General features: G+C 24.8%; 1 protein-coding gene across 1 annotated transcript in view; it reads right to left on the bottom strand.

Moving 5' to 3' along the window:
- LOC129981789 (ribosome biogenesis protein BMS1 homolog) overlaps window positions 1-13,652 on the bottom strand; it is a 38,712-nt gene extending 25,060 nt beyond the window's left edge. The window contains exons 1-8 of the mRNA XM_056092807.1: window positions 13,563-13,652; window positions 9,631-9,816; window positions 7,651-7,841; window positions 5,958-6,037; window positions 4,130-4,318; window positions 3,261-3,403; window positions 2,675-2,796; window positions 1,242-1,438 (exon numbers count right to left, since the gene is read on the bottom strand). Of these exons, the coding sequence (XP_055948782.1) occupies window positions 1,242-1,438; window positions 2,675-2,796; window positions 3,261-3,403; window positions 4,130-4,318; window positions 5,958-6,037; window positions 7,651-7,841; window positions 9,631-9,803 (1,095 nt within the window). The 5' untranslated portion in view covers window positions 9,804-9,816; window positions 13,563-13,652. The remainder of the gene's footprint in view (window positions 1-1,241; window positions 1,439-2,674; window positions 2,797-3,260; window positions 3,404-4,129; window positions 4,319-5,957; window positions 6,038-7,650; window positions 7,842-9,630; window positions 9,817-13,562) is intronic.
- Between the last annotated feature and the right edge of the window lie 2,336 nt (window positions 13,653-15,988).

Below are 15,988 nucleotides of genomic sequence, written 5' to 3' on the forward strand. Positions count from 1 at the left end.
TTGTGGAGGAAATTTCAGCAGAAAAGATAATTGCTTGAATATAGTATCAACCTTCCAGGTGAAATAAGAAAGATGCTGAAAGATGAGAAATTGCTGCATCATATGTTGAGAAGAATGACCCTAATTAGACAATTGCAATACACATTATAGATTTACTTAATGCTAATATTTAGTCTTATTTTTGTTACATTTTGAAGAGTAGAAAAACAAACACTTTTAAACAATTTTGTAAAAAAAAGCATGCATTTAATAACAATATTATTTCAAATTTGTTTTATTAATTCTTCTCAAATGGAATGCATTATCCTTTTTTTACATTATTTAACATAACGAGTGTTTCACATTATGAGCAAAAATAAGGAACAAATCAGCTTGTTAAGAGAGGTTTCATTGTATAGCACAATTCAGATTTCAAGATGAAATATAATGACATTTTGGTGTCTAGAATTTATGAATATTTAATAAACAAAAATGAAAAAAGAATTCATGTAAGAAAGCATTTTCATTTTGGAAATACCGATCATTGACACTAATTATATAAGCTGTATTTTCAGTTTTTAAGAAAGTAATAGAATCATAATTAGTGACAAGTCAAATTTAGAAGTAATGATTCATAATAAAACAGAGAACAAAGATAAAAAGGGAGAGAAGCTGAAGTGTAAACTGGAAAGAATACATCTAACATTTAAATCAATATTTTTCAATACATATAAACTGGAGAAAAAAAATCTTATATTTTTAATAAAACACATTTTTAGTAAAAGAAACAAGTGTTGATTTTTTTTTTAATTATTTCATTATTATTGTCATGATATTATGGAAAATGCTCTATTTTTTTAGATTCCTTTTAAGGCTTTTGTTATATCCATGAACAGGCAAGGATATATAGTCCAAATAGGATGGCAGAAACAGGAAAAAGAATACATGAAATGCTTTCAGAATCAATACATCTTCATAAAGGAGTTTTCCCTAAATTTTAGCAGTTATCATTTACTTTATAAACAGATTTTGAAACAGAAAGATGGAAAAACCTACATAATTCAGAAGTGAGGTCTGAATTGAAGTGAGTAGAAAATAATAATTTAAAAATGCATAGAAATTACAGATACAAAATATTTCTATTATATATATATATATTTCTTTTAAAGATTAAAATTTTTATTTCATTTCATTCTGAAGTATCTATTTCAGCTGTATAATCTACAATTGTTTTTCAGGCACAAAAAACAAATCATAATTACCTCTTCATTTGCCTTATTTTGATCTTCCTTCATTTCTATATATACTGCATCTTTATCATACACTATTCCACCAACACCACTCATAGGTGCATATATAAGTCTTTCTTTTTCATTCAGAGAACGTTTCTTTAATTTGTCAGGAAGTGGACAAGGATCAGGTAAGAAATGGATATTTTTTATCAAATGATCGCCACAACCTATACAACATATTTGAAAAAGAAAAAAAAAGCATTAGGTTAATTAAATTATATAAAATTATATATATATATATATATATATATATATCAGTTTACCATTTCACACAACATTAAGACTCCTAAAATCTTAACTTATGGAATCCCAGTTTAGTTCATATTAGCAAATTTCTAGTGAGTTAAAACTAATAAAAATATTACTCCTCCATTTAAGGTTTTAGCAAAAATATCAGTTATGGAAAAAGGTATAAATAAATATCAGGGATGAATATATGTTTTTTATAATAATGATAATATATTATTATTATTATAAATCTTTATAATTGCAGCTTATGGATAGCTATTTTTGAAAGGAAATAAGACAATCTCATAAAGTAAATTTGGATCATAGGATTGAAATAAAATTAAATAATTTTAAGCATGTGCATTTTTTTAACCTTATTTTCATTTCACACAAATAATAAAAATATTAAAGTAATGATTAAATTCACTTTAATGCTAATAGACTGTTTTTCTGATTAATTCTTAATGTATAGTTTATTATATTTGATGAAACTTTTCGAATCATCACTTTATATAAATATGTGAAGAATACAGAAATTCAGAATATTTTTCCTTGTCCATAAAATATCCTCTTACACTCAATTCTTCTTTTTAAGTGAAATTGAATTCATCTAAAAGAATCAAACAAATCTCTCAAAAATTTCTAAACATGTTATTAATAATTGAAACGCTAAAAAAAATATCAGAATATTTTCTATTTGACATATAAATTAGGAAAGAAAATAACAGAAATTATTAAGTAAGCAACCTCCAATTTCTAGTAGCATCAAAGCAAAGCATTTGATTAATGAATCTCTTATTTAATTATATCTGACCAACTGAGTTAATCAAATGCTCCAATAAACTAAAACAAATATAAGGAAGCTAGCATAATCAATTTTATGAATAAAACTTGTGTTCTTTTTATATGTTTGATTTCACAATTTCCTTTCTTAGTGTTCATTCTAATAACCCTTAAAACAAAAGGTAAGAATGAAAAGTCTCAATCTGATATTAATTTTAATAATAATTTACTGTACATTGATCTTCCTGATTCATGATAAAATTGCAAAAATATATTTGAACAATTGAAAAATATATTGAAATATACAGTGAAGAGAGAATATAGTTAATTTTTTTATTTAGTAAGATGTTTCTTCATGTATAGTCTGTCAAACAATATTCAACTGAATATACCTGGAATATGATAATGTGAATTTTTCTTCAAAGCTCCTCCCCTTGCATAGCCATATAAACATACTGTTCGATTACAATTTGGATCTTTTGCCATTGATTCAGGATCTGTGATATCTTCCATTCTAAAAACAATGAATTCAGAGATTTTCACATTAATATTATAACCTTAAAGAATGAAATTTTAAAGAATTTTTAGATTATGATGATTAAAAAGAATCATTATTTCTAGACTAGTCTTATTGAAAAGATCATTTTAAACATTTTATAGTTATTTTATAGTAAATGTATAATAAACAAATTTTAACCTGCAGTGATTTTATGAATTATTTACTTAGTTAAATGATTACTGAAAAATTATTAGTTTTGCTTATTAGGTGATTTAATTTTGCTAAGCCTGTACATTCAATTATATTTTATTTTCTAATTTAAAAGCATGTAAGCATCTTTATTGATAAATTTTATTATTATTATTATAAAATTATCATAATTAATTTTAAATATAGTTTAATTTCATGTAAATATGTAAAATATTAAATGTATTTAAAAATAAAATATGAATAATTTTTTAAAAAAAGCTCTATATTACCTATCAACAAATACATATGGATGGGTTTTCTTCCAGGTAGACATCTCATATTTTATAACTGAGATGAAACGTCCCAAATTATGAACTTCATTTTTTAGATATTCTCCATGAAGAATGCCAGACAAATAAAACATCTTTTCACACTAAAAATATAAAACATATTATAATCAACAATACAAACAATAAAATGAAAATGATTCAATTCAATTTTAAAACATAAAATTTCATTTATATTTTTCATTTTTTTAATGAATTTTATTATAAATAATTAATGAATTTTTATATAAAATTTGGCACTGAAGCCAAAGCATTCAAATAAGTAGACAAGTCCACCATAATATTTTATTTCGACATGGTAAATGTTCATCTTTGATTATACTTTACTCAATTTTAAATATTTTATTTGGAATACATTTAATTTTTCATTGTAGCAGTTGTATTACTCTTATCTTCTCTTTTGGATACTAGATGGCGATGCCTGATTAGGCCATTCCATATGTCATCCCATAGTGCATTGCGATTGTAATTAGAATGAGATGTGATGCTAACAAAGCCGTGTGCGTTAATGTCTTGTCTTTGTGTTTGTGCTTGTTTAGTGTGTGAATGTGATTATTAAAAGAAATGTTCCTAAAAACATTCGTCCTGATGCTTTCTGCATGGATCATAATAATCTACATACCACCACATCATAGCTTCATACCGTATGACACTTTCAAATATTAGTCGAAAATATTGTTCAATCAAAGTTCTTTATTTATTCATTTATCTCATTGAAGACTTTAATGCTTTCAAAGCATAGACAATAAAATTTAATAAAAAAATAAAAAATCTTTATTATGCATCAGTTAAGACAAATTGAATAAACTTACTCTAGGAATTTCGGTTGCAATTCTCTTTTTTAGGAAAACTTTTTGTCTTTGTAAAGCCTTTTTATTTTTAAACAGATCAAGGTGAGTCAAAACACTCATCAATCGTGGCATCCCATGCACTTGACAAATATTCAAAAATTCAAATGTTTCCATTTCAAGACCTGATTTTGCATCAATGACTAATAATGCCTGTAAATAAAAGAAAATAAATAAAAATTCTATTAAAAAAGAAATAATAATTTATTATTTAATTTAAGAAACTGTACTGCTTAAAACTAAGACTAATTTTCAAACCAAGTAGTAATGACAAAGTACACTTATTTCTAACATTAAATGTAATATTGCGAAAAGAACTTAAAAAACATTTTTAAAAAATGATTTGCTTTTCTTATATACAATTATGTTTTTTTAAATATTTAGCATTTGATAAAATAGCATTTTTAAAGTAAAGATGATTTTAGCAAGATGAAATTAATTTTTTCAATCATTCTTCATTTTAATAAGATTGATGTTGAAGATGAATCTATGTTGAATATGGACTGAATGAAACAAGACATTCTAAAATTTTTCATGTTAAATATTGTCAGTATAAAATTAATTTGAATTTACATTTAAATAAGAAGCTGTTTCAACTCCTGATATTGTAAACATTCTAATTATTTGTCATAGAGTAAAATGCTATGGTCAAAACTGATAATCAAGACATAATTTAAATAGGAAAATAAGAATTTTGAAAAAATATATTTTTTAAAATAATGACTGTCTCTAAAGGTGCCAAATCATAATTCAATCATTGACATTTTAAATTACAAGCAGCACATTATATATATATATATATATATATATATATATATATATATATATATATATATATATATATATATATATATATGCAAGAAAAAGAGTGTTTATAGTAATGGCACTACTAAACACTGATCTTAATACTATGTGTTAATAAACTGTGCAGTTAAGATGTTGAATATGTCATTTCAAAAAATTTAATATTTTCTTCTCATGTATATTACTAATAGCACAGAATTAAACAAAATTAACACAGAATTTAAAAAAAAAATATTTTTACTCAATACTAATTATTAATAAATGAATTAATCAATGCTGTTAAGAAAACTGAAAATGAATTTTTTGTAAAGTATAAAAAAGGAGTGAAAAATTTCCTATTTCAATAACAGATAAATTTCTTAATCTTCATATAATTAAATGCCAGTTCATATAATAAGTAGCTGAGTCTTTGCTGAGCTACAACAAATTATTAATAAATTACTAAAAGAACTTTTCCATTAGATGAGATCCATAATCCTAAGAAATCTCTGAATGAAGCAATTTTAATATGTATTTTATGTTGGATATTTCTTTCTTCTTTTATATTTGAATGAATACTATGTGATTGATACAGATTAGAAATAAAAAGACCTTAAATGTTAAATAAGATTAAAATAATTGATTAATGTGACATGGTTTAGTATTTCATAATTTTCTGGGTATTAATTCAAATACTAAGATTTATTCATATAAGCTATTTCTAAAAAACTGAGGGGGGAAAAAAAACAGAAAGTTATTAGTGGTGGAGAAAACAAAGATTTTAATATTCAATTCCATTTATTGATACAAAAAAGAAGAAAAATTATATTTTGTAAAACTTGAAATGCAAATACTAGTTATTGCAAATAATTAGGTGCAGAGGAAATAGCAATTTTATGCAAATGAGAAAGATTTTACATTAAATATTTATGTGCTATAGAAAACATAATTATTTATTGAAGACAAAAACATCTAAAATAAAGAACTTAAATAACAAAAAATTTCTTACTAAGTCAGCAATTTTAACAAGATCAATCATCATGTTAATATCATTATTGCATTCAATAAATGTAATTCTTTTCTTTTTTCCTAAAATAGATGGAAAAAGAAAGTGTTATTAGATACGCCTTAATATAAACAAAAGGTAATATTTATCACAACTAAAATACTTATATTTCATCATGCTTTTTAATTTTATAATTTAATATTATAAACAATTCAAATTTTATCCATATATTAAACGTATTTTACTATTACAAATATTATATACACATTATTTTTTATATCAAGATAATCAAATTATTTAATATTAAATCAAATATTGTTTTTGTAAACTATACTGGAAATATAGTTTTAAAAAACTTAAATGGAAACTAAAACTAAAAAAGAGTGATTATTTCATTATTGAATCATATTGATAAATTATTCTTTTTTAATTTGACCAACTAACAGCATTTGTTTTTTAAATCTAAGATTCTTATTACCATGCAGAATGAGAGAGAAAAAGAGTTAAGAGCATAAAAGTATGCAAAATTTCATTCAATGTTATGAGTGGTGTAAAAAACTTTAAATACTGCAGAAATCCATTTTCTTTCAAGATAATCATGGATTTTGGTAAAATATGACAATTTTATGTAATTTTACTAAGCTTCATCATCAAATTAGTTGAATTCAATAAACATCAATAAAATAACATAGAAACCCTCCACTTTTTAAATAAATAAAAAAAATTATGAGATTTAATTCATATTATTTTTAATGAATTAAACAATTAACAATTACATGAAATTATACATCTTGTAAAAAGTACAAGAAAGTGGAAAGTCTTTTGTAAAAGGAGGGGGGAGAACCTGAATAATTAAAGTATACTATGTGTTTGAATTTTAATTTCGGAAAAATGGAAAAGCATTTCCTCATAACATAATAAAAACAATACTATAACAGAAAAGTTAATTTTAAACACAATATGAAATTATTATTATGCAAAATATGAAATATTAAAACAGTCAAAACAAATTAATATGACTGAAAAAATAATTCCATAATACATGGTGAATCAACAGGTCTTCAAATAAATTATCATGTCTTTTTTACATACATGACAAATCATTAAAACTGACTTGTGAAGTTGTTTGATTTATTTGTAAAGTTTATATATTTAAAAGGAATGTTAAATAAAAACTCTATAAGGAATAATTTCTTTCATAACTTTTTTTTAACTAAACACTTGACAATTAAAAAATATTAAATGAGAAAATGTGTTACAGAGTTATTTTATGCATTTTATGGAGTGGACTAAATTTTTATTTAGTGTGCTCAAAAAAAAGTATTTTAATTATACTAATATTCAGAGTGAGAATATTTTCTTTAATGAAAAATAGGAGATTTTTTTTCCCACAGATATAAAATTAGCATTTTCCCTGTTCCTAATCAATTATAAATAGTACAAACAATTTTTCATTAGATTTAAATAAGTATTTGGATATAAATTGCATTTAATATTAAAGAACCAGATTAATTTAAGCTTTTGCTCTTTAGAATTATTTTTATTTATATGTTTTTTATTCCTTCTAACATTTTCAAACTGAAAAGAGAAGTATCATCTCAAATTAATGTCAAATTTCATATTTCTATCAGGGCAATTGTGATGAGAACATAAAATTTTAGAAAGCAGACAAATTAAAATCTAACAAATATCAAACCTGATATTAATGTGACAGGCCCATTAATAGATGTAAGCTTTTGTCCACTAAAATTTCTTGCAAGGCACTTTAGCAGAGTAGTTTTACCAACTTTAGGAGGGCCAGTTATTACAACAATAGCTGGAGGTGGTTTTGCTGGCATACGATCAACTGTGGGCACATGATAACCCTTACTTTTGATATCCATTGTTCTATATTGAAAAAAAAAATATATTTCATTAAGGTGGAATATAATAAATGAATTTACATAATCAATTTATTTATGCCAAAATGTCTCAATCATATATTTTCAACAATCTAGGCTTATATGAATATAACATGTTTTTTTTTGTTTGCTTTATTGGACATTTTAATCTATCAGCCTGATTATCTTAATTGGAAATTATCATTACTAGCATCTATTTATATGAATGAAGTTCATCTTTAGTCTTGATTCTTAAGCAAAATTCTTAACCAGTAATATACTGCAATACATCATACAGCAATGATTTCTATAATCAAATTTCAGACTATTTGTAGCACTGACATAAAAATTACAGCTCAAAAAAAAAATGTCTAAAAGGAAGACCTTTCTGTCAGATCTAAAGTATTAATTCCCTTTCCTGGGATGGCATTCATTAAAACAATGTACTGATGTATTCCAAAGGTCTGCTCATTTTTTATTTTCACTTCTAAGTTTAAATTCAAATAATTTAACAGTTATATATATCTCCAATAGTTAACCTCTGAAATTATCAATAGTATTTCCAATAGAGTTACTCTTATTTATAATTTTCAACAAAAAAAAAAAATCTTGAACTGACAGCAAAAATTTATTAACGCTAAAGGTGGAACAATAAAAATAAAGAAATCTGGACTTCTGATCAGAAGTCAGCTTACTGCCATCATTAAGGGACTTTATCAGATTATGATGGCTTCAATGCTTGAATTATCTGACAGTATGAGTTCTATTAACATACAATTAACTGGAATAGTTTTGAGTAATAGGATTAGCACAATGGTACCAGGTAAATTTAAATATATATATATATATATATATATATATATATATATATTCTTTAAAATTAATCTACAGTAGATACTTCACTCAGAAAACTAATTCTCTTTAATTTTTCCAAATGGCATTGTATTTTTAAATGTGGTTATTAGAATTTTCTTGTTTGTCTTAAAAATCAGACTGACAAGACTCTCCAATGGATATTTTTGAATGCTTGATGTTGTTTCGTAATAACACATCATGAAAAGAACAGCTAATATGTAACATATTGCTAATAAACAGTTTAAAAGATTTGATTTAGTTGAACATAAGAATAAACAATAATAGCATCTTAAAAATGTATGCTAAAACTTATTATCCACTTATATCTTATTTCCAAGGAAGTACTGTGTCTGTTCAAGAAAAAAAAAATCACAAATTTATGTGTGAAATGAAATAAATATAATTACTACAACTTTAGACCAAAGAAATAAAATTTCAAATTCATAATATTTATAAAAAAAGAAATCTTTATACAAGTATGATGCTAAATTTGCATCAAATATGCATATAAAGATATTAGTAATATTTAACTCATTAACTGTAGAATTTAATATCAAAAATCATAAATGGAGTGAGTAAAATAAAACAGGTGGCAAAGGATATAAATGACAGTTAAATTTCTATTATAAATTCTACAGTAAAATTAAAACAGAATGTTTGATTAATTTTAGACAAAAAAATTAACAACTGATTTTGGGGGAAAAAATGTTAATAAAATTTTGATACTCCAACAAAATAATGAAATTCAAGTACAAGAAAAATAATTATAAAAAAAAAGATGAAACATCCAAATTATTAGCAATATAAATAAACCATTAAATAATATTTTAATGCATCTTTTAAAATTAGTTATTAATATATTAATTGATACACTGTAATTATTCCATACAACTCACCACAAAAGTATTTAAAAAAGTAAAAGAAAGAAAATTTCATTTTACCTTCTAAAGCTTCTTTCTGCTTTTGTTGCAGATTGTATGGCAAAAGCTTTAGGATTTCGTTTTTGAGCAGCTGACGGATCATCTATATATTTTTTCTTTTTAGCTTCCTTCTTTGCAGCCTTACGACCACTATGAGCTGCACGATGCGGCTTTCTAACTTCACCTTCTTCCATATTGCAAACTTTTCTAAAAATAACATATTATATTATATATATATATATATATATATATATATATATAAATTAGGACATCTACTTCTCACGAACAATAAAAAAAATTTTATTAATAAATATCATTTCCCTTTAACTTCAGTTCCTAACAATATTTGCTAAAAAATAGGCAGATATACATAAATTTAAAATATGAATGCCATAAAATGATAAAATGTTACACACAAATAATACAATATTTATATATCTTTAAAAAAATTACTTTTGAGGTGCATATTAATTAAGTACAAATAGGTATAATTTCTTATGCAAGATTTTGGTGCTATTTCATTAGCAGAGTTTCTAATGATTGCTACTGAGCTGCCATGACATTCCCCTTCCCCCATGTATACTTGCTAATAGAACAGTGTCCAACATTTTAAAAAGTATGAATTATTAAATATTTTGCCATTCCACAATTAATTTAAAAAAAGTCTAGATAAACATTCAAGATGCTTAGTAAAGCAAATGATTAAAGTTACTATTTTTTGTTAGATTCAGAATGAAAGGTTATCATATTTAGCCTATATGTGCATATTTGGAATGCTATTAAGACAACAGAGAATATCATTTTGAATTTATGGCTGCTTGATATATATCTACAGTTAAGTTAATGGAAAATTACAATTTTATATTTTAACAAGAATTTTTACTTGCTTATTATATGCATTGCATTTACTGATGGGACAAAAAGTAGTATCAATATATCAATTTCATTAAAATTTGGGTTCACTAGCATAATTAACCCCCTGCAGGGCATACAAGGGACAAAGCCACCCCATGTTTCGAAAATCAACAATCCTGGGAAAAGTATGTATATGCAATCAATTATCCTTTCAGTATCTTCATGTCCCACACCCCTCTTGGAATGAGCATTATTATTTTTCATCTGCCTTTCATGTGGAGAGGTTCTTTCTAGGAATTAAAATGATAACGAGGTGACTCTGTCCCTTATATGACCAGAATTGCTATGAAATTTCTTCTTATAAGTAGCTCAGTTTCATGCTCTGGAGTGTTTTCATAGTTTTGTTTGCTAGTTTATTTCTAAATAAAAAAAAAAAAAGTGTACAAATGTAAATTAACAAAGTATGAAAAAAAGATGGAATATTTAAGAACTCTGTTAGATGAAGTTAAGTTTTCAGAAGATATTGGTGAACCCACTGAGGATGAATCTGATGAAGAAATATACAGTTCTCACAATACTGATAGTGAACTTGAGCAGACTGATGAAAATGAAGATCTGAATTAGAAGAAAACTTTTTTTTTAAATAAAAATCAAAAAGTTTAGAAGAAAGAAAACCAAATCAAAAAGTGATAACTCAGAGTAAAATGTAACATAATATAACAGAGCCTCTGGAAAGTTGAAAATTATTTTTCAATGATAAAATCATACGATCTATAGAAGAGTGTACAAATATTTATATTGAAAAAATATCAGAGTTCAAGACACCAATATGACAAATTAAGTGAAAGTCCAAGCGGACTTTTGTATCTATGCGGCTTGCATAAGTTGTCACATATAATTGAACAAGATTTGTGGGCTATTGGTGGGATCAGGCATTAAAATTTTATGAAACATAATATTATATAAAAGATTTATTTTTCTTCTCAGGCATCTATAGCTAATCAATTTGATTCATCATGAAGCTCTAAAAAAAAGGGACAAGCTGGCAGTTGTGAGAGAATTCTTTGCCATTTTCAATGAAAACTGCCCCAAAACATACATTGTTGATGAATATGTAATTACTGATGAGAAATTGAAAGAGATTTATGATCTCTTTTCATCAATATAACTAGCAAAATATACTCCATAAAACTAGCAAAGTATGGAATCAAAATATTTGCTTTAGTCAATTGCATGACTTTAACATGGAAATATGTGCAAAGCAACAGCCTGAAGGTCCAAAGAAAAAAAAAAAAAAAGCATATGAAATTACAAAATGCCTGTGTACTCATTTGTTAGGATCTCGTAGAAATATTACAATGCATAATTGGTGCACAAGATATTCTTTAAGAAAAGAACTTTTATCTAAGAAATTAACCATTTTTGGAACCTTGAAGAAAAACAACGTGGAAGTTCCCAACATGTTCATTGCAAAATCAAGGGAAATTTAGGCCATATTGTTTGCTATGCATTGTGATGATGTCATTGATGGAAAAAAAAAAAAACTTTAAATTATTCAGTTTTATACCACAACAAAATGAGGTGTGGATACAGTAGATGAAATGTCTACATTATATTTTACAGCTTGAAAAACCACCAAATAGCCAATGGTTGCTTTTTTATTGTACATTGAGCATCATTGGAATAAATGTCAGAGTTGTTCTAATATCAACAAAGAACCTTCCAGGCAATATGTAAACAGAAGAAATATTTTTAAAAACTTTATCTCTTATTTAGCCACATATGAAGTCAAGAAAAGCTATGCAAATGCTTCCTAAAGAACTCCTCAAAAAATCATTAAAGCCACATCCAGTGGATCAGAGCAGATACAACATCCAATAAAAAGACCAAAACCTGACAAAGACCGATGTGTCCAAGATCAAAGGATAATAAAACACAATTTCTTGCACAATATGCAATCATTTTTCATGCAAAAACATTCTTCTTGTGTTTGCTAGAAGTGTATGTTGTTTTGGAACCTTTAATACAAGTATGCAATTCTATTTTTTAAATTTATAAATGCATTATCTTCTTAAATATTAAATATTTTCTTAAGAAAAGAATTATACTTTCTTAATTAATTATTGTAGTCATTGTTAATAATAAAATATTTTTTTTATTTGTTTCTTATTTTTTAATAAAATTAATAGTGAACCAGTAACTGTACAAGATCTCCAACATCAGTGGCAGGTACTTGTCTTATACTGGGTTAATAATTATAACTAATAGGAAATAATTGAATTTTATCAAATACAAATGAAAATTTAGTAAAATTTAATAATCTAAATTAACAACACAGATAAAATATTGGTTAGACAGGAAAATAGATATTCATAGAAGAGTTTTATTGAATCCTTATGAAGTTGTTATAAAACAAACAATTTATAAAATAACTGTTGTTCATCATTCATTACAGATGAATCTTTAAATAGAAATCAATGCTGAGTGAGAGTTGGAAAGAAAACGATTTTTGCAGTTGCTTACATCAATTGTTGATAAAAGAGGTATTTTTTAGAATAAATTGTATTCTTTAATTTATTTACCATATGCAAAATGAACTAGATGAATTAGACTTTCAATCGACATTTGTTACTCGAATCTTCAGTATTTTGCAACACACAATATGAATCTTATCTTAATAGAAATGGCATTTTTGAATGCAAATAACTTTTAAACTTCCACTTTATTTACAGCACTGAAGAGTGCATGTGTATATAGAGAAGTACAAACTTCAAAAATCAAAATATCACTGATAGTCGTACTGTATAGTGTAGGACTTTCAGTGCACGGACACAAAACTTAACAATTATATGCTTATTTCTAAAATGAATCTATTATTCAAGAATTATTAACCACACATTTTTAAGTCTAAAATACGTGCTATCTAATTTTTCATGTCTAAAATGACTTTAGTAAATCGATGCCACATTATAATCAACTATTTCTTAACTTTAGCAGAAATTTTAAAATGTAAAAAAGAATTGAAAGATACAAATACTATTGAAAATCCAATTTTAAAGGATTAATTCTATATATAAAAAAATGAATGAAGCAATTACTTATAAAAACTTCAGCAGCAAATAGAACACACGTGTACTTTCTTTGCTAAGCCGCAAGAAGCATGTATTTTCAAAATAAAACAACTTTGTTCCAGTTACAGTTACTATCTAATCGGACAAGATTCTAAGAACTATCAACTTATAAAAAATTATTTTATCCATAAGATCACGTTTAATTTTGTAATTAAGTCCATATACCAAAAATTTTAAATTATGCAATAGGTGCAAAGATTTTATCAAGGAAATTATTTCATATTTGGATCTTTAGTTAATTGATTCCGTTAATATAAAGAAAGCCTACATAAAATTTTGTATGCTGGTTTTATTTTCGGCTCCGATCCAACTTAAGGTTGCCGTCTACACGCCACCTACAATTTTCAAACGTAATGTTATCCTATGGAGAAATCTTTTAAATTTGCTATTACGGTTTCTTTTTTATGAAGTCAACTTCAATCAACCGAAGGAATAAAAGCAGTTTTCTACCAAAGGAATTTTTTCTCGGACTTCTGAAAGTATTTTTAAATATTTATTAAAAGTCACAAAACTTCAACTTCGCACATTTAAACATTTCTATAAAAAATTTTATCGTAAATAAAATATTATTATAATATTATAAATTTGTATTTATCGTTTGATAGGGTTACGGAATTTTTTTTAAAGGTTTAGCCACATGTGAGTTCAGCTTTGATAGTTCATTTTAATTTAAAATAAAGAATAAATCACATTCTGCAACTAAAGTATTTAAATTATTCTGACATATTTTATTTGTGTGTGCGGATTTTTTGCAATCAAAGTAATATTTATAATTTTATTATGTTTCTCATGGTGCTTGATCTTTTTAGTTATAAGTAGAACACAAACAATGTGACCATGTGATAAAACGCAGCATATTTCGATCCCATAATTAAATTTTTATACTTTGAAGAAAGTAAGCTGTCTTAATTAATCTTCATGGGATATATTTTTATTATTATTATTATAATCTGATATCAAATGTAGAACTACCCCAAAATAAGGTTCAAATAATTTATATATTGTAATATAAGAATAATGCTATTAATTTTTATTTCATTAAGTAATGGCTCATCAAATAATAGTTTTAGTTATTTCTTGACATTGAAGTAAATTCTCTTAAGCATTCCAATTATAATATAATACTTTTTAAAAGCAATTTAGCTTTACATTTTTTTAATGCATTATTTCTTTAATACTTCTTTGAATCTTATTTCCTGAATGCTCCTGCTGAATTGAAATCTGGTAACTATCGTTATGGTTGAAACTTCATGTTAAATGTTTTAGGTTATTGTCATCTTTAAAAATAAAAAGTCATAAAATAAGACTCTGTGTGTACTATAATGAACATTTTATTTCACTTTTTCGCATTTCCTTTTTTTTTCTTACTGTGGTGTTTGAGTATTTTTTTTTTTTATTCCCATGTTATAATTTCACATTTAATTTTGCAGAAATTATGTAACTTTACATTTTAATGTAACTGTGTTCCTATAATTGTTCTTTTCAAATCATTCTGTTTCACACTTATCAGTAAACTGGAACTTATAAGAAACTGGAAAAAATGTAAAAACTAAGAATTTTTACAGAATTAACCTTAGTGGACCTTACTAATATATATATATATATATATATATAAAGAGACAATGAAATTAATAATCAAAATTAATAGCATTAATTAGGAGCATGTTATTCATAGTATACAAAAGGTTTTTCTTTCAGACTATTTATGTTTGATTTTGAATAAAACACTTATTTGATTAAATTTTGCATATTTAAATATATACTTTCTGTATAAATTTATGATTGAGATAATGTGAGAATTTTTTTAAAATTCTAAATTTATTCATGAAATATATCACATTTATTACGTAACTGCTGGAAGATTTTTGAATCTACTATAGATGTTTTTATAGAAGAAAAATTTCAATCTGTTATTTCAAAATTGTGATATCAAGCCAATGCAAACTTACAGATTATAATTTATCTCCATTTTAGATTTAAAGAAGAAGAAAACATATTAGACAAAATTGATTGTCTCTATATTTATTTATTTTAAGTTTTACAGATGGAATATATGTTTGTAAACTGTGTTTCTGGATGCAGAAGAATAAAAATTTTAACCTTTAGAGTTCACCATAAAGTTATAGATTTGTGTTTTCTCTAAAAGTAGGGTATCAAGATATTAATTTTGCTGAATGATAATTATCTATTTTTCAGGTTATTTACTTTTTTCATATCTTTTGTGGTGCTTAGTAATTTCAACTAATTTCTTAATTTTCATTGCCGTTATTTATATTGCAACATTCTGGAGCTATTGAATAGTATTTCAGCACATCATGTGTTTTAATTACTACCTATTTTATTTCAATGATGAGGAAAATGCAATGCAAATTATGTTTATTAAAACATTTTTT

This window comes from Argiope bruennichi, chromosome 8 (genome assembly GCF_947563725.1).
Source record: "Argiope bruennichi chromosome 8, qqArgBrue1.1, whole genome shotgun sequence".
Classification (NCBI taxonomy): Eukaryota; Metazoa; Arthropoda; class Arachnida; order Araneae; family Araneidae; genus Argiope; species Argiope bruennichi.